General features: G+C 41.0%; 1 protein-coding gene across 3 annotated transcripts in view; it reads right to left on the reverse strand.

The window, feature by feature from the left end:
- Positions 1-3,995: 3,995 nt before the first annotated feature.
- PIGN (phosphatidylinositol glycan anchor biosynthesis class N) overlaps positions 3,996-19,250 on the reverse strand; it is a 99,028-nt gene continuing 83,773 nt past the window's right edge. For all 3 annotated transcript variants that reach the window (XM_086899155.1, XM_086899164.1, XM_086899168.1), the window contains 6 exons: positions 19,075-19,130; positions 18,517-18,592; positions 17,168-17,241; positions 14,249-14,291; positions 12,497-12,549; positions 3,996-4,384 (listed from right to left, as the gene is read on the reverse strand). In XM_086899155.1, the coding sequence (XP_086755281.1) occupies positions 4,261-4,384; positions 12,497-12,549; positions 14,249-14,291; positions 17,168-17,241; positions 18,517-18,592; positions 19,075-19,130 (426 nt within the window). In that variant the 3' untranslated portion in view covers positions 3,996-4,260. The remainder of the gene's footprint in view (positions 4,385-12,496; positions 12,550-14,248; positions 14,292-17,167; positions 17,242-18,516; positions 18,593-19,074; positions 19,131-19,250) is intronic.

Genomic DNA, 19,250 nt, shown 5'->3' on the forward strand with positions numbered 1-19,250 from the left:
TTTTCAGTCCTCAAATGCTAAAATACTGTGCCCTGCCCTGGGGTGAGGACGGAGCCCTTGCAGGAAGCAGCTGACTTCAGAGCCTGTGTAAGCTGAGGAACTGGATGCAACAATACACATCCTTGTGAACATAACTAGTGCAAGAGAGACCAGGCTCACCACAAGCCCTGTCTCATGGATGGATAACCAGGACTGATCTGGGGCTGTACCACACACCTGGCAGCTCTGCAAAACAGGTTCCCAGATCTTCCCCAGCCATAGAAGCTCACCAAGTAGCTTCCCAAAGACAACATACAGGAGAATAAAGTTTTTCACCTTCAAGTTAGATGAAGCCATGTGATGGCTTCATTAGCTGACATCTGGAGATGTCCCACCACTGTTGACACACAGCAGAGCCCAGAGCAGGTGCAAGACAGAGAAGTTCTCCCTTCCATACCACAACTATAGCTCCCAAAAATATTCTCTTCAGGTAGCTCCTGCTCACAGAAGCCCACATCTATCAGATGCAAAAGCACGGCACCCTCCATGTTCTCATCCTTTTTGCCAAAGACACCTGGGAGAAGTACACCACCACTCCAAAGCCACAGGCAAAGGGACTGCAGGATTCACACAAACAATCTGGAGAAGTAATGAGCATCATATCCTTACAAATTAGCTGGGGTGATAAGAGCTGAAAAAACATTTGCATTGTGGCTTCTCTAAACCAGACACTGCAGTTTAAGGTTTGGGTGAGACCATGAATGTTCATTCACATCTTTGTTCTCATTCAAAAATATGAAGACTGTACCAGACTTACAACTAACAGGCACGGCATGCATTGAAATTGCCAAAGCTTGTAAAATCTGATTTTCTCTGTGAGGGAGAAAGGGAAGTTATTTAGTTTGAGTCATAAGAGGTCTTGATACAATCTAAGCTTCATCATTTCTGAAGAAACAGCTCACTCCCTGGGCAGATATCAAAAGGCTGCTGCGTATAGCCTTGATAACAAAAAAGCAGAGAACAATTCCTAGCACTGAAGATTACAAGACCTTTGTATAAGATGCTCTTCAGTACAGTTTCTCTTGCATTACACCACCTGATGGGCACTCCAGGATTATGGTTAGCTCTTCAGGGATCCATGGATCTGAAATCAAGAAGACAGAAGCTTTGCAGAGGTTTTTAGTTTAAAAAACTAAAAATTGTGCCACCCTTGGCATAAATTACAATGTCAATCTACCTGCCTTTTCCAGCCTGAGGTTTTCACTCTCTGGAGCCTCACCTGCTCCAGAGTCAGAGAGTGTGCAGCTCTGCTACAGGGGAAAGAAGGCAGGCAGAAGGGCTTGGGGTAATTCTGTCTTCATGTCCTTCACATGTGCTGGAAGTCTCTGCTGACTCATAACCCCTCTTCTGTGGACTGAATCCTGTCAGGACCCCATGAAGAGGGATGACGATGCTCGAAGACCCACAAGTAGAACAAAAGAAAGCTTAAACCAATCCAAATACAAAATTTTACTCCCTACCTTAGCTGCTAAGGCGAGGGAGGACATTTTATTGCTTATGCCATTTGTTTCTGGAGAACAGCTGTGGGAGGGAAGAGTAAACTTTGTCACACACCCCATGGGGCTGTGTAAAGTAGCTTAGTGGGATAATTTTTGACACCTCTCCATGCTGGAGTCAACCCAGAAGTGCAGGCCAAGACTTCAGCAAGAGCCTTCCCTGGGGAGATGCAAGACTAGCACAGCCAGTCCTGCCTCTCCATGAGAGCTGCTCTCCAGCACTCCTGTGGCCTCTGATAGAAACTGAATTCACAAATGGCACAGTGATGCAAGGAAGCAGAGGGGGAAAGGGCAGCTGAGGTTGCTACCATAATGGCCCAACCAGAGCAAATGGCAAAAAAGAACAAACCCCTGCAGAGCAGCACTCGGGATAAATAACAAATATTCCCCCTATGCTCATTGTCCCCTTTCTTCTATTACAAGGAAGGATGTAAGAAACAAAACTCAGTTTGCAAGAAAAGGTGCTATGGAAACCGTAAGCAGAAAGCGCAACTGATGTAGGTTGTACTTTGCACGGTCATTTCCACTTGCCTGCATACCAGAATACATAGATTATTCCTACTGCCACAGACAGATGAGCAGCACCAGACACAGTGGGCTGAGATGCTGTTTTATTACCAGCCCCCTGTGGTAAAAAAAAGCATCAGGCTTGAGCTCCTCTGCATTCTCCCAGAGACCCTGCAGTGCCAGCAGTATGTTCCTCTCAATACCACTTGGTCTTGTCATAGATAACAAGCAGCTTTGATGAGCTTGTAGAAGGTGTGACTTAAGGGTGGCAGCCCTGTGAGTCCCACATTCCCAATTTTTGAGTAAATTTCTTCACATCACATCAATGGCAGCTGTTCAGCTGCTTCCATGACTGAATTTGTTCTACAAACAGTAGTTCTGCAAAGCAGCCACTCCATCAGTGGAGACTGGGATGGTCAATGGCTTAGAGCTCTGTGTACTGAAGGGACAGCACTGCGGACAAGACATCAGCTAGGTGACAGAAAGCTGAGGATACAGCAAGCATCCACAATGATACAGTGTGCTGGAGATACTTGTGGAGTGAGGCTGAGGTGAGCATAGCTCTCCGTAGTGGACACTCACTGGATCCCAAAATCACTGACTTTGCCGTATGGCAACTTCCCAGCTGCTGGTGGTTGCTCTTTGCCTTGGAAGTAGGGTACAACCACCAGCACCAGGCACATGTCCACCTTTAGGTGTGCAGTCTGCAGGTACAGCCTGTAACAAATGCAAAATATCTTCTGCAACTGAGGCCAGCTGTGAGGCAACATGCCCAGTAAGACCACTGGACCACCAGCTAGTGGAAAAAATAGCTCTCTTAACAGTACTCCAACACCCTCAGGAGGCACTCTGAAGCTGCATGGATGACTGCAGGCCCATGATGCCATTTTTTTCTAGCACCCAACAAGCAGATGGAGGTTTGTGACTAGCTTCTCCCAGCCAAACTTCCTGCAGAGGGATGACTAGTTTTCAGACTGTTTAACAGACACGTGACCATGGCCAAATGCCAGATGGCTGGAAAGAGTATTGGAGAAGCCCTCATGATGCATGTCTAGCCTTGGCTGCCAGCATCATGCACCATATGTATCAGCTCCCAGATAGAAAGGCCTGGCTGCTAGCTGGGAGTGTGACACAGGCATATTACATAGCACAGTTTTTAGTGAGGCCATCATAGAATGGGCCAGAATGAACAACAGTTTTTCTTCTCCTTGCTTCTCACTTGTGATTGGTATACAGGGAATCTGCATTAGATTCATTGTGCAGCAATTACTGATGCTTGTTATCAGGAGTAGAACACAAGTGGAAAGAAAAACAAGGAAACAACAACAAAAAAGTCTCCACATGGCATCACTTTCTGCAAACCAGCAACTGCAGATACAGTTTCATGACCCTGTTATGCTGATCTAACTCTGGGCTGCTATGGAAACTATCAGCCCTAACCTTCCTGCCCACCCTGTCATGAGCTGGCCCAGGGAATTTGACTGCTATTTAACCAGGTTCCTTTTCATTTGGATCAGTTACCTGAGTGTCATACTGCTCAGCCTGCCCAAGCTCAGGAAGCAGCATGAGAGCGCAGTCAGCAGCAGCAATTCACAGCAGGATGAGCTGAAAGATGTTGTCTTACAGCAACAGCCTCACAGCCTCACCAGCCTTAACCTGCCTCAACATATTCACAGGCACGCTGACACAGCTTGCAAAAAGCACAGTCCAAATCAGAGATATTCCAACGTGTGTGCCACATCAGTTACATACAAACCAGTGATCTGCCCAGACTGATTTCATTCATGCCTTAGTCTGGGAGGTGCTTATGTGAGATATGAAATGAAGCTAAAACTCTGCAGATTCCTAATGAGAGTATGTGTAAACAAACAGCTGGCAGCCAAGTTACAAAACAAAAAAAAAGAAAAAAACCCCCACCTTCCCAAAAATCCCAATCCAAAAGACAGTTGCCTATTTATTTTAAAAAGAATTTTGTTGCTGTTTTAATTTTCAAGAACATATGTACACTTGAAGAATAAAGTGAGGCTTTTTTATTCCCATATTCCCATTGGTGTCTAAATGACAACCCTCAAATGCAAATTTCAGTCATGTGACAGCATTTAATCTGTTTCAACACAGCACTCTGATTGCTGGATGGGTTTTTGGCACTCTAGTCCCTTAACCCTTATTTACATTCCAGAGCTGGAGGTTGGTTCAGAGGAAGCCTGAGGATGCTTTATCATGTGGAATGGTGCTTAGTCCTTCTGGGAAGTCCAAGTCTCTGTGTAGTTAACAGCTGGGCCAGTCCATTCATCACCATCATAAATATGGTCAGTGACATCACCAGCACATAGTGGCTGATGCTGCAAGGAAGAGACAGATTAAAAAAGTGAGAAAAAAAATACAAATCTGCAGAGTAAAGAAAAAAAACTTAACATAAACAAATCTCAGAATTATTTTTCTTTTTTTTTCATTTTAAGTAGGCCAATTTTTCACCTAGGATGTGATTTTATATACACTGCTCTTAGAAGACAAGTATTATAGCCACACTGTCATGTAAAAACCCAAGTTTCAGACAAAATAAAATAGTGGGGACAACAGAAAACGGAACTGAACATACACCAAATGAGTAGGAGGCACCAGGTATACTTTTCATTCAAAAGGATAACTTAATGTTATCCTTTTGTATGTGAGTGAATGTGAGTGAAACAGTTGCAAAACTTCTCTCTAGAATCTGACAGCAAATGGAACTTCCCATCAGGCAAGCAATCCTTGGTATTAAGACAACTCAGATATTTATGTCAGATGAAGCACAATTTTCTAGAGAAAATACTATTCAAGCAACAAAGAGCTTTAAGAAAAAAAAACCAAAAAACCAAACCAAAACGCCATTACTTATTCACTAAACAGTGCTAAAATCTGTAGAATTCTTTGCTGTGGTATTCTTTGCTGTGGTAGCACATGCAAAGAGATTAAAGAGATGAGTTCATCTCTACTGGCTAATAGACACAATATGAAAATGCAGCTTCTGGGTTAGTATGTCCTGAAGCCACTCATGATTAAAAGGCTAACAAGCAACGAGCTTGCTCTCCACTTGCTCAAATTCTATTACCTGAGGTTCACTGGTGTTACAGATGGGCTATTCAGGGTCAGACTAAGATACAATTCAGGGCATTTGGCATTCTGTGCTCAAGGCCCATTTGGAATTAAATCTGGCTAATAACAAGAAGGGCTTCTTCAAAGACACCAATAACACAAGGAAAACTATGGAAAATGCAGGCCTGCTACTGAATGGAGCAGGGACCCTTGCAACAGAGGCTGCAGAAAAGGCTGAGACATTGAATGCATTCTTTGTTTCAGCCTTCACTGCCAAGGCTAGCTCTCAAGAACCCCTGACCCAAGAGATCAGGGAGGAAGTCTGGAGAAAGGCAGACTTTCCCTTCATGTGGGAGAACTGGATTACAGACCATTCAGTCAAACCTGACATCTACATGTGCAGATACCTCCTTAGCAAGTTCACTGATGGCACAAAGCTGGAAGGAGTGGCCGATACCCTAGAGGGCTGTGCAGCCCCTCAGAACAACTTCAATAGGTTGGAGAGATGGGCAGGAACTGCCTGAGATTCAACAAAGGCAAATGAAGGGTCCTGCACCTAGAGAAGAATAATCACAAGCACCATGGCAGGCTGGGGGCTGACCTGCTGTAGAGCAGCTCTGTGGAGAAGGATGTGGGGGTCCTGGTGGACAACAAGCTGTCCATGAGCCAGCAGTGTGTCCTTGTGGCCAAGAAGGCCAAAGGTATCCTGGGGTGCATTAGGAAGAGCATTGTTGCCAGGAGGTCAAGGGAGGTGATCCTGCCCCTCTGCTCAGCCCTGGTGAGGCACATCTGGAGTGCTGTGTGCAGTTCTGGGCTCCTCAGTATATGAGAGACAGGGAGCTCCTGGAGCAGGTCCAGTGGAGGGCTGAGAAGATGATCAAGGGACTAAGAGACTGGAGCATCTCTCTTAGGAGGGAAGGCTGAGAGAGCTGAGCCTGTTCAGTCTTGAGAAGAAGCAAGTGAGAAGACCTCTTCAATGTCTGTAAGTATCTGAAGGGAGGGTGTCAAGAGGATGGATGCAGGCTCTTCCTGGTGGTGCTAAGCAACAGGAAAAGGGGCAATGGGCACAAACTGGAGCACAGGAAGTTCCACCTCAACATGAGGAATAACTTTACTGTGCAGGTAACTGAGCACTGAAACAGACTGCCCAGAGAGGCTGTGGAGTCTCCTTCCTTGGAGAAAAGCCATCTGGGCACAATCCTGAGTAATGCGTTCTAAGGGAGGGAACCTGCTTGATCAGGGAAGTTGGACTAAATGACCTCCAGTGGTCCCTTCCCACCTCAATCATTGTGTGATTCTGTAAGATCTGAATTGGGTATGGTTAATGTAAACCACCAGTCATTCAGAAACTAGGAATCTTCCAAAACCAATGACATTTCAGGTTAGAGATGCAGACGAAACACTGCTGCACCCATGTCCATTATGCATCCAGTGTGGCTTTAGTTTTTCCTGGGACTACTGAAGAAACTAGCACTCTGACATGAGAGGTACACATACCTCCTGATGCACACATACCTATTATTCCAAAGTAAATAGCTCTTTAGGACAAACAGTGTAACTTCAGCCTCGAAGAAGTCTGAGTTCAGTCACAAAAAAGGATTGCAAGGAATGCTTGCTGGCTTAATGACTTGGAATTTCTGCCAGAGGACTCATTCAGTTTTAGAGTTTAGCCACAGAAGAGCAGTAAAGCTCATAATGCCGACACTATCAATCCTCACAGCCCTGAGACTGTGACACCTCTGGCACTAGCCTAGCACAATTTAGCTCTGTGAAGTGGAGAAGCACCAGCTCTAAACAAAGCTGGGCCACTAACCAGTGTGAGGGAATAAAAGTAATCCAAAAAAGTTCTTCCACAGCCAGGGTGCCAGCAATGAAAAGATCAAATAAGAACAGACCAGACGCATGCTGTAAGATTTTTCTGTTTCAGTTGAGTCTGACTAAAACATCTCACAAATATCTCACTTAAATACATAGTTTTAAAAAATCAATTAGAAAAATCCACCATCATAAAAGGGCTCAGACGTCAGTGAGCATAATGAGCGGCACATCTATGAGAACCAAGTTCCTGTTCTGTTTCTGTGGGAAAGGTGTAAGACACAGGGAGAGGATGAAGTCAGGCACAAAGCCTACTGTCACCTGGGCAGTGCACTTTGGACCTCATAGTTCACAGCACATTTACAACAACAAAGATAAACTCTCTCAAGAGCTGCCCTTGAAAGACCACCTGGGTGTCTTGCAACTTTGGTTTCAGTTCTCCATGGGAAAGGACACACTGACAGATGAAAGTCTTGCTACAGTTATCTTCATGGCATAATGTGCCCTTGGGGACTGTACATTCACCACAGGTAGATAAGGTTGCTGGCTCTTACAGAACAGCCACTCTGATAAACTGCTACACACTTAGTGTCTCCTGCCTTACTGGTAACACCTCAGCTTTCCTTCCCACCTGGCACCAGAATTCTAGCTTTTCATGGAAGCAGCAAACACTACTTTCCTTGTAACTTTCAAAGAAGGCTTGAAAAAGAAATCTGAAAATCAGAAGCCAAATGAAGACCCTGCCTTTATTGCCACAGATACCCCAAGACCATCACAGACCATGTGTGAACCCCAGACAAGGACTCTGAGTTCCTGTGCACCCCCCAAATGGGTCTTTCATCAGATCTTTCAGATGTGATCAGTGTTTTGGGCATAGGGAGAGGCTTTCTCAAAGCAAAAAGGTCTCTTCTCTGCTTAGCCACCTGTCAGCTGAAGGACTGGATCCTCCATACTTTTGTAAAACAGAGAATGCTGCACACACTTCTCCCTTGCTATACTGCAAAAGTCTGCATGGTTATACTCCTTTAACAAAATATGAGCTGTTCGAATATATATATATATATAATGTCATAGAGCATAATAAAAAGAATTTCAATCTACTTGTCATGTAATTACAAACAGCCAGCATCTCTAGGGCTCTCAGCAACCAGTACTGCACTGCCTGCAGGCAGCTCTGCCTGGTAAATTACTTTTTGGGCTGGGGTAATGCTGTTTTTAAGCAAAGAAAACAAGACTCTAACAGGTATATGCCACAACAGCAGCGTCAAATCTTGATCCCTATACAATTCAGAACCTGCACCCATGACTGGATCTGTAGTTACAGTGAAGGAGATAATTCTCAAAATAGGCTTTCTGCATCAGAAGTCAAACCTGAGCTAATGAGGACTTGTGAGATTCTAGGCTCCAGGCAAGTTAGGTCCATGTGAAGGAAGAAGAGCCATTAAACAGGTAAAAGAGAATAGCATAATGGGGCACAGTGGGGCAATGCTTATAAAGGATGAGATGGCAAAGGTAGCAGGTTTGGGGGATCAAGGATGATCTACAGTAGGGCAGCACAGTTCAATGGAAAGGTGAGTGCCCCATCTATGGAACAATGTCAACAGGCAAAGCTGGAGGCAAGAAAATTTTTCATCAGGGAGCAAGACACCTGTTTCAATGGCAAGAAACCACAAGGAGAACATATGAGATACTACCACCTTCTGGTTTTGTGACAGTGTATATTGGTGAGAAAAAAGGAAGACAAGAAGAATCAAAGATAAAAAGAATCTAAGCTATTAAAAATATGAGGGAGGTAAGCAGTGGGAATCAATCTTGCTTCAAAACTTGGCTTTCTCCCAAGACAGGCTAATTCCTAAGATGACAGACCTGATTAGAAGCTGGAAAGACAAGAAGATGGAGTAAGTCACCATAGCAATTAAAAAAACTAGAAACAAAATAAGTAAAACAAAAACAACTTGTGCAGGGACTTGGACGAGCACTCTTCAAAAGAGTCCGGAGACAATTATTTCTACATGCCATGCTCTTTGAAGTGTTCCCAAGCACACACTGAGTCCCTAGATTTAGATTATGAATTTTAAGTTCCCTGCTTTTCCAGCCAGGATGCCACACCTTCTCTCCTCAGTTTCACCAAAAACAAATCACAAAACTTTTGTTCTAACAGTTCAGCCTAGAAGCCCCAGCACTCCAACTCTATTCTGTTATTCCTAAAACCTAAAAAACCCAGTTTTGTGCTTTATTTATGTCCCCTGACCTTTGAAACTGCAGAACAGTTAAGATCATATCTTTATCTTCCAGCAGCTATAAAGAGAAGGAATAGTATACTATGTGTCTATATAAAGCTACATAATAGCCATATAAAGAACCTTTAAGGTTTTTCTTCATTATCAGGTTATGCAACTATTTACAAAGTACATATACGGTAAAGATATAGTAGGCTTTTTATAGTAGGTTCTCTCTTTCTGGAAATCTACAGACAAACACACCTTTTAAGCTGCAGAGAAATAATTTTGGTGACAAAGAAGCTGAAAAGCTAGCTATTCCATTTGGCTGTTACTCAAAAATAAAAGGATCTGTCAGAAAAAAACTTCTCATGATCATGTATTACACACTGATACATCAAAAACACTAGGAAAATTATATTATTATTTTTAAGAGATTTAATGGTGTGTTCTTCTAGGGCATATTATGCAATTCAGGTTACCTCAAGGTATATAAGTAGAGGACAAGGTTAGCAGACCTTAGAAGTTGATGTAAACTGCTGCTTTGAGTTCTGCATTCACTGCAAGATTATTATCCAGCTATTATATCTGAACAATGGAAAGCACTCTCTGAAAGACAAGCTTACATTGATTTTGGCATGACCATTAAGAAAAGGGGCTTTAAAACTTTCTAAGAAGCCATAAATATTTATGGTAATTGATAATTTACTGAGAGGAGGGAATCAGTGGTGCGTTGATAATTTGCTGAATGTGGTAATACAGGACTGTATGTTGGATCTGTTGTTACTTAGCATTTCATAAACAAACTGGAAGAGTAGAAGAGGTAGAAATCTGTTTTCAAAGACAATACTTATATGACATGGTGAATTCCACTGGAAGAATAAGGACATTGTATTGTTAAGGCAAATGTGAGGCATGGTAAAATGTCCTGTCATATGGTTAAGGCATAGTAGAATATGATATAAAAGCCAGGAGTTAGGGGTGAAATTTTTAAAAATAGAAAATGTCAGTTCAGTAAACAAACCTTACTTCCAAACAATGAGACCCACTAGGAAAGAAAACATCAAGGTGAAAAAACAGTGAAGGTCTTTTTATTGCAAGGGATTTAAAGCCAGCTCATCTACATGAAACATTGCTATTGGAAAAACCAAATATTGGCTAATGGGTCTCCTACTCAACTCCCATATTCTTAGTAAGAGAGGGAACATTCAGAACTTTTGAACTGTGGTAATTAGAAAATCCATGGAAAGCCCATCACCACAAAACAGGATGAGTAAAGAAACACACATCAAAGCTTTACAAATGTGCATACACCACTGGACTCTGAGAGACTTCAGAAGAATTAATCTCCACCAGACAATTAAACTGATGCTTTTCCACCTCTGATTTCACTGATGTGGCAACCAGTAACGTAACACAAATCCAGATATTTTTGCTGACACTCATATGCTCTTCTTATCCGTGTGACAAGAAAAAAAGAAAAATATGAGAGCAGCTGTCCCCAAGACTGCTCCTATTCTCAGGAAAGTTTTGGCAACATGGAAAATGTCAACTGACTGGATATTTTCAGACCTTGCTGTCAAAGCAGCAACAGACAACACTGCAATGAGAATGCTACAGAGCTGTCACTGCACTTGCAACAGGAGGACAGGAAAGAGCTATGGTAGTATCTCACTCCCACTGGTTTTGGGAATCACCCAAAACCCGTTGAAGCTCATCTTCCCTTTCAGGAACAAACAAACAAAAAAAATCTGCTGTTGCTTGCTAATTTTGCCAAGCCTGAGGATCGCACATTAGAAATCTGCTCAGAGGAGAAAGTTCTGGTGCCAAAACAATGCTTATGCTAGATATAAGAAGGACCACTTAGCACCCCACCTATGGCTTCACTTCCTATCTTATTCAACCTAGTTATTTTTCTTATGTGCATATACACACATACAAATAAAACATAAAAGAGAGACTACAATAAAATAACATAGGTGGTAGAGTCAAGCATTCAAAAGTGAAATAATGACAGAGACTGCCAGAACATTATGTATTTTCCATGTTAAAAATTAATTACAAATTACTCTTTCAAAAGATCTTTTTCAGCTCTTCCTTCAGTGATCAAAACACACACATGGAGAGGCAGAATTACAGCAGTGCATAATGAGCTCTCCTAAACTCCTCAGAATAAGGCAACCTTCCAGCTGAAATAGATCCAGCAATGCGTTACTGTTGTAAAGCTCTAGCTATGAAGACCATGTATCAGAGAGGAAGTTTTTAGATACTTGTAACAATTAATACTTTTGCTGCTAACTCCCGATCAAAAAACTTTTTGCCCAACAGAACAGAAATTTTCTGAGGGCTTAAGTATCCTTATTAATCTGCAGAGGAATTCAAACCAAAGGATGAAGCCCTCTGTCTTACCATAAACTGACCATAGCAAGGAAGTGTGATGCTAAAGCGACATTTTCACTGTTTGATCTAAGTGTACCTCTGCCGACTAGGAACCTTCAAAAGGTAACAGTGAGCAGGAATTGGAACCTCCAAAGGAAACGGGCAGAATACATGTCCACATGCTGCTGGGAACATTGGGGCTCACAAAAGCAAAGCACAGAGTATATATAGACTAAACAGAATATTAACAATAGGCCACTATTCAGCTCCTGTTTAAATAACAGCGTCAAGTGACCAGATTGGCTGGATTAGTAACAACGCATTCCCTGCTAAGCTTATTACAGCATTTTATCTATTTCCACAACCTAGGGAAGGTAAATCTGAAATGTGTATTCCTTGTATTTGAGGTTAATATCACTCATAACACAAAACAAATTTTCTTATTTTAGCTGTGATTGCTATGTTTAAATGCTAAACTCTTCCCCAACTTGGAGGAAGGGCTTTGGTAGCCACCAACATATTTACACAAGGTTCACTAATTCACAGTCAGCTGTATATGGAAGCTTAACTAGGTACAAGATAATGAACAACTTCAACAAATTGTTATTTTAACAATGATAACTACTAATTAAAATGAAAAACATTAATTAAAATACTTTTTGTCTAGTTACTTTTCAAACAAATCCTACTAACTGTATTTCTTGCCATGCTGGATTTATTACTTACTCTGTGATGCTCTGGCACAGATTTTAAGACACAAGTTTTAGCTTGGGATATGTATACATATGCATGCACGTGTGTTTAAAGTATGTGGAACACCCCTGAAGCATTTGATTAAGCAGAGTAATTGGAAAAAATTTAAAGAGTTACGAGTAGGTAAATTTAAATAAAAAAATAAACTCACTAAAAAATAGTATGAACTCATGAAGCTTTAAAAATGCTGTGGAAGCAAAAATGGTACTGTACCTTGTTCCAATATCCAGCCAGCTTCCATAATCTTTAACCAGAAAGAAAAAATGCTAGGAAATAAAACAACTTTGATTAGTACATCAACACTGCACCATGAAACAGAACAAGAAACCCCAATTTTTTAGGCTGCTTACTCCAAATTTCTAATTCTTCACATAGAATAAGAACAAGACCTTTCTAGAAATGATCATTTGGACTACAGTAAATAATACTCTAGGAATCAGAAATAGATTTAACATGGTACCAAACAAAAACACCAAGAGGTGGACTAAGTTTTGTCTAGCATGGGTTGCAAAAACCAGAGAAACACCAGAACTTTTTCAGTAAGAGAAGCCAAGCCACCTTACTGTTTGAAATAACAACATGCCAAATAATGCAGTGCCTAACAGTTTTCATGGAATTTCAACACAAATGTCTTTGGGCAATTCTGGCAGTTCTCCACCTGTAAAGTGGAAATAATGTTGGGAGAAGATAGTACTTATCTATTAGTGAATTCCCCTAATTCTAGTTGGTGGCCCCATTGATTCAAGACTACAAACAAGTTCTCTTTTTGTCCTGCTACTTTCTGTTTTCTTCATTCAGTTCCTACTTTCTCTTTTCTTGACAGTTTCTGCATATCTCCTACAAACCTCTTTGGCAATTTCTTTTTGTACATCAAGTACATACCTGCTAATTGTTTCAAAATACTTAAAACAAAATAGGAGAACACATGAGATATAAGACCTGGATATACTGGGGCTTGATACACACCAGTAAATACTTCTAGTCTTCTTTTGGTTTAATTATACTGATTTTATTAGTGAAATGCTATGAATGTGGTTTACTGGTATACTTTTTCTTTTCTTGTGGAAGTTACCCAAAAGCAGATTACTCACACAGAAACCTGACACAAGCATACATTCTCCTTTTCTCACACTACAGACAAATTAGCAATTATTTGTTTTTTACTTGCTGTTTTTCCTATCAGGTGATATTTACAGATCACACTGTACTAGGAAATAAGATCAGGAGTGCTTACTCCAAGGGACAAAACAAAACCAGCATGTGTAAAGTGACAACACCAGCTTTACCTGCTGATTTGAAAAGGATTCTATTTACCAGTGGCACTGCTTGCTAATTTGAAGACAGCTGGAGTGGGCAATGAAAACATATTTTTTATCTGTAAAAACTGTGTTGGGGGATTGCTCAGCTTTGGGTTGTTTTGGCTAGCTTCATTTGTGGATGCAGGCTTTCTGAAGATATCATTTCCTGACAGCTTATTACAAAGGGCACAAAGTATCTTCTTGGATGTTGCTGATCTCCTGGATTCTGACAAATCTAATGGAGCCGGTGGGTAAAGCATTTCTCCGTCCTCTCTTTTTCAAGAGACGTTAGGGTGGGTAAAAGGTTCAGAATTCCTGAACAATTAATTAAACCCTGCACACAGCTAAAACTGATATTCTTGTTTAATGTTTTCCAAGGAATATGATTGTAAAGCACATAAGGAGCTCCAAATGTTAACTTATTACTTAATTTTTGTCTCTTATTATTATAAGAGCATTGCTTCTTCAGAAGCATTAATTACATGAAATTCAAAAAGCAGTGATTGGAAGAGTTTTATCTCTAAGTTATGCTAGGATTTCAATCCAATTCTCTGCCCTAGTTAGAAAAACTTTGAAGTCTGAAACAAATTCAGATCTCTCTTGATGGAATTAGGAAAACTCTCTGTTTCTTGATCTTATTTGAAGAGACTGTGCAACAACAACTTACCAAAGCCATAATGTCTGAAATCACAAGAACAATGAGGAAAAGGCTGCAAAGAAAAAAACCCAGCAAAGTCATCGACCTTTCTTTATGGCCACAGCTATTAAAAGAGCTTATTAAAACCCACAGAAAGAAATTAAAGTAAGATAAGATTTCTTGCATTTGCCTTTCACAAACTCAGGTACGTTGCAATCTACTGGAAAACAATTATAATACATGACTAGGACATCTGGCATTTATAATTTCACATTAATAGAGCTTCATTTTTACAATGGAGAAACCTAACATGAGTCATTTTTTGGAGAACAAAAGAATCTTACAAACAGCACCTGCCCATTCCTGATGCAGGGAGCTGTCTGCTGGTTAGACCAAATAAAAGCTGATTTAGGAGCTTCATGATGGACTCAAGAGTGAGCAAAACTGTTTAGCAGCTACCTGATCAGTCCCACCCTGCTGACAACCACTCTGCTGAGTCAGAGGCTGGTAAAGGAGGTGCTTGCCCCCTTCCAAATCTCTGGATGCCCATAACCTGTTCTGGACACACCTAGCATTTTGGTGGCATGCTCCTAAACCATGGGCCTCTTTACAGGTAGCAGTTTACCTCTGGAAATTCGGCTTAGGCTAGTAAAAAGCACTAGAAGGGAGGAGGCAGAGCTATTTTTCCCCCCCATTAACCTAATCTTCTTTTCCTCAGACTATGTAAATCCTAAATTACATGAAAGCAATTGCTATAACTGGTTAAAACTGGTTTCTAAGTTAATGACACTGAAGTAATGTTGCAAACAGCTGACCCATTAACAAAAGTCTTTAACTAGTATACAGCTAATTTATCAGTACTACCATCATAAAACTACAAATGTTTTTTGGTTTTTTTTGGAAAATGTCCTGCTGCAGAATTGCATGAGCATGTACTTGGGGGGGATATCCATACCAGTGCCTCCAAATGAGGAACTTCCTGACATCACCTATATCAGTTGTGCTTCATTAGTAAATCAGGATACAACACACCAACTGTATCTCAGACACAGAGAAAGGCTTCTCTCTGCTAACCTATGGCTCAGATAGACAGGATGTTGCAATTATAGTGCTTAGGAGGCACTCAGCTAGAGGGCTGTTTTTTCACAGGCAAGCTCCAAGAACATAACGGGACAAAATACTCCCACTGGAAAAAAAAAAAAAAGTCTTTAATCTGTAAACAGGGAGTTTAGGAGCAATTTGTTCAAATCACAAAAATCTACTTTTTACCCTTCTGAACTACAGGAAGCCTTTCACAACAGAAGGACAAGACTAATTTCAGGGCATGTTTATACACTGCAAAGACAGGATTGTTCCCAGTGATGGCTTAATTTATCTAGCAGGGGCAGCAAAAGCAATAAGAAGTGCAGCACAGACTTTAGGATGTGCTGACAATCAGAGCACAGCCTCTCCAGGGATCCTGGGCACGCCTTGTGGTTTCTGCTGTGTTCCCAGGAGGATGCTGTGGCAGTATCACTTCATTTGTTACCTGAGCACAGCTAAATGAAGCTGGCACAAACACCAGACAGAGTTACAGCCACAGCCTTATGAAGTGGCACAGAAATACTCGTGTCCCCTGGATTATGAAGGCAGTATCATTTCCCCTCTCACACACTCAGATGCACATTCCATAAAAGTTTGCAATATCACCAGCGGTGCCAAGGCAAGCGTTCACAAATTGAGAAATGCTGACCTTTATGATGCTTGAGCCCTAGAAATGGAAACCACTAGCTGGTTATCTGAGCAATTCCAGGTCTTCAGTGCAGCCCTGCTCTTGTACAAGCCTTAGGGATGAGGATGAACGCCCTTCCTTGGGGGTTAAAGGACAAGGCAGGCCCAGCGTGCAGACAGCTAAAGCAGAGCAGGTAAAAGGGGTGGGGAGCATCGTGCTGCTGCTCCAACAGGCAGTCAGATTTTGGGCTGCCCCATCTCTCTGGTAGTGGGTGGTGTTGTACAAGGAGACAACAGGCAGGGTCAGGCAGGATGAAAGCAGACAGAAAAGCAGAGGGCATCACAATAAGCGAGGGCAGCTTCCTCATGCTCAGCTGAGCAATGCGCAGGAGAAAGTCCCTGAAGTCCTCCTGCCACACACAGGCAGGACTTTTGGTCAACCCCACACAACATCCCACAGTGACAAAATCACATGGCTGACAGGGACCTCCTCCATCTCAGCACCATCCATAATATCACACCATGAGCGGAGGAGTCAGTCATGTGCACTGGGTCTGCTGAATGGGATGAGCAAGGCTAACAAAATAAAAGCCTTGAGACAGGGGAAACACGAGGATGCTTCAAGTCTGGATACAGCACTCCGTGAGGCTGGGCAACCCCACTTTCATCTCCAAAAAGTCCTTAGAGATAGGGAAAGGACTGGCAGCCATCTGCTTCTACTGCAAAAAATACGTAATACTGAACACATCTGAGAAGCAATGAACTGCAATGCAAGGACATACAGTGATTTTTTTTTTTTTAATGCTATGTGTGGTAAGGTCAGCGCTACAAAGCTATAAATTGGTTACATTACAAATGGGCTAATTAAAAATACTATGCTATAGGCAGAGGTGGAGTATAAAGTAAAGATCAGACTTCAAATTCTTCTAATTTTTAACATTATGGAGGAAAAAGGGTCCTTCTCTGTATTGCCAGCAAAGAATATTAAATATCTGATTGTTTCAGACAAGGCCAACGCTTCAATTTATACTTATTTATCACTAAGGAAAAAACCTCTGAGCTTGCAGAAATCACTGAATAAAACTCCAATAACAAATAAAACTCCCTAATAACAAATAAAAGCAACAATGAGATACAATAGTTTTTTTTTTTAAATTTACATTAAGATTTGAAAATTCTGAATTCTTACAAAATAGATTTGAAACCCTTACTAATGCAGAAATACAGCATGTAACGTACCTCTTAGAAGACAGCTGTGTTGTGACTTGAACAGCTTCGAAAGCACATGATACCAGAACAAACGGGATTGCAACCTGTTCAAGAAACAAGCTAGATTTTGGCTTATTGTCATATTTACAAAAAGAACCTGGGCAGGTTGTGGAAACATTTTCCTGTTTTTGAAATTATCACAGAATGGGTATGTTACAAAATAAAATATTGGCTAGACAGGGTAGAAAATAATTTTGAAGGAAACATTTTCAGTTAATTAACAAAAATCCCCTTCCATGGTCACAGCTGAACTGCAGTGAAATAAGCCATGAGGTAATATGGAAAACCGTAATTAAAACAGATCCTCACTTGATTTATCCATTTTAGCACTAGTGGTAAATATTTCAACAAGGGTAGAAGACAACTATTCAGATCCAGCATCTCACATGAGAGGCTGCAGAGTTTCAAGTATAAAAGGACAATCTCATCACAACCACAAAGAAGTCTGAATACAGAAGGCATTCAGTAAGGCAATGGTCACACTGCCCCTCCAGAGCCAAGTCAAGCAAATGTAAATGGTTCAGTCAATTAAGAACAAAACAAACTAGAAAACATGAATGCTGCCTTTTGCTCTTTCTAAAGTTGAATTGCAATCCTTACATTAGCAGTGTATAGAACCTGACTACTCACATCCAGAAGGTTTGCACTATTGATCTGTGTCCTGCAGGACAACACACAGTGTACCTGTAACTTCAGTCTGTTTTCTCCAGAACAGAAGCCACAGAAAAGCAGTGGTAGAAAAGAGTGCTTATTTTAGTAATAACCAATAAATTGAATGTCCCACTTCATCCCTCTGGCAGATCCTTTACTCAAACACTAGAAAAGAGCTACCACACCTTGCCTGCAAACCAGAAGTGCAATCCAATCTCTGACAGACTACTGAAAAATACAGAAAATCATAGCCATTGTAAAATGACAACCCAATCAGTAGAACATCCAATGCCTCTATTTAATATAATATACATAGACCTAACTATATACATCCTCAATGTTTCTATTGACTTTATACTACAGGAAAAGCTTATAACTTTAAAAATTATTGAAGTACTTCCAACATTTGAAATTTCCATTTTAATACAATAAACGGACCTAATGCTGTTAAATTATACTTCCACGCACTTCAGCTTCTCTTCTGGGAAAGAGAATGATCCCTTCTAGAAACTCTACAAAGGCTGAAAGCTTCACACATGGTTAAGAAGCCTAATGAAGCTCAAGTACCTATATATGTTTTTGTGAACTGCAAAGTAACAACCATGTATGTGATAAGTTATTTATTCCACAGTTCTTTGAGAAAATTTCAACAAGCTAAGAATACTAACCTTCAGTAAAAGCAAGCCTCCCATCATGAAGGGACTGAACACAGTCAAGAAACAATAGACAGATGCAGGATCAAAACTAGAGAAACATGAAAAAGACATTACATATCTTTGAAATGGCATTTTCCATTAAAAAAAAAAAAAGCCTTTAATTACCCTGTAACACACTGGGTTGTATATACATTTTTAAACAAGGCTTCCAATTTTATCTTCTCTTGATGAAATATTAAATCAGCAGGAACTGCCAACATCACCTTTCTTTCTCTACAATTTTTCTCTGATTGTGTTTTGCAAGGTGCCATGCTGTTGGTGGGCAACCAAGCTCTCTCTGCTCATTCTGCCGATAACATCTAATGGAATTGAGACAACCTCACAACCAACAAGCTCAGGCTCTTAGGGAAGATCTTGCAGATAGGAGAAACAAAACAAATTGTTAGCCTTCCACTGATTACTGCTTTGATTCTGCTGCCCTGATTTTGCTAATGAAATTTATGTCAATGATGCTTAGTACATCAACTGCAGGAAGATTTTTTTGTACTGTCTCAAACAAATAAAATTTACCTGTTAATAGAAGCTATGTTTCCAGTGCCAAAAAAGGCTGTCACTATGAAGAAAACCTATATGTATTTAAGGAAAATACACTACAGAAATGGCTGCAATAAAAGAAAACCAGAATTTATCCTCTTTCATTGCAATTTACCTTCAAAATCTATCATGAAAACACAATGAGCTGATCC

This window comes from Cyanistes caeruleus, chromosome 1 (assembly GCF_971803275.1).
Source record: "Cyanistes caeruleus chromosome 1, bCyaCae1.hap1.1, whole genome shotgun sequence".
NCBI classification, from domain to species: Eukaryota; Metazoa; Chordata; class Aves; order Passeriformes; family Paridae; genus Cyanistes; species Cyanistes caeruleus.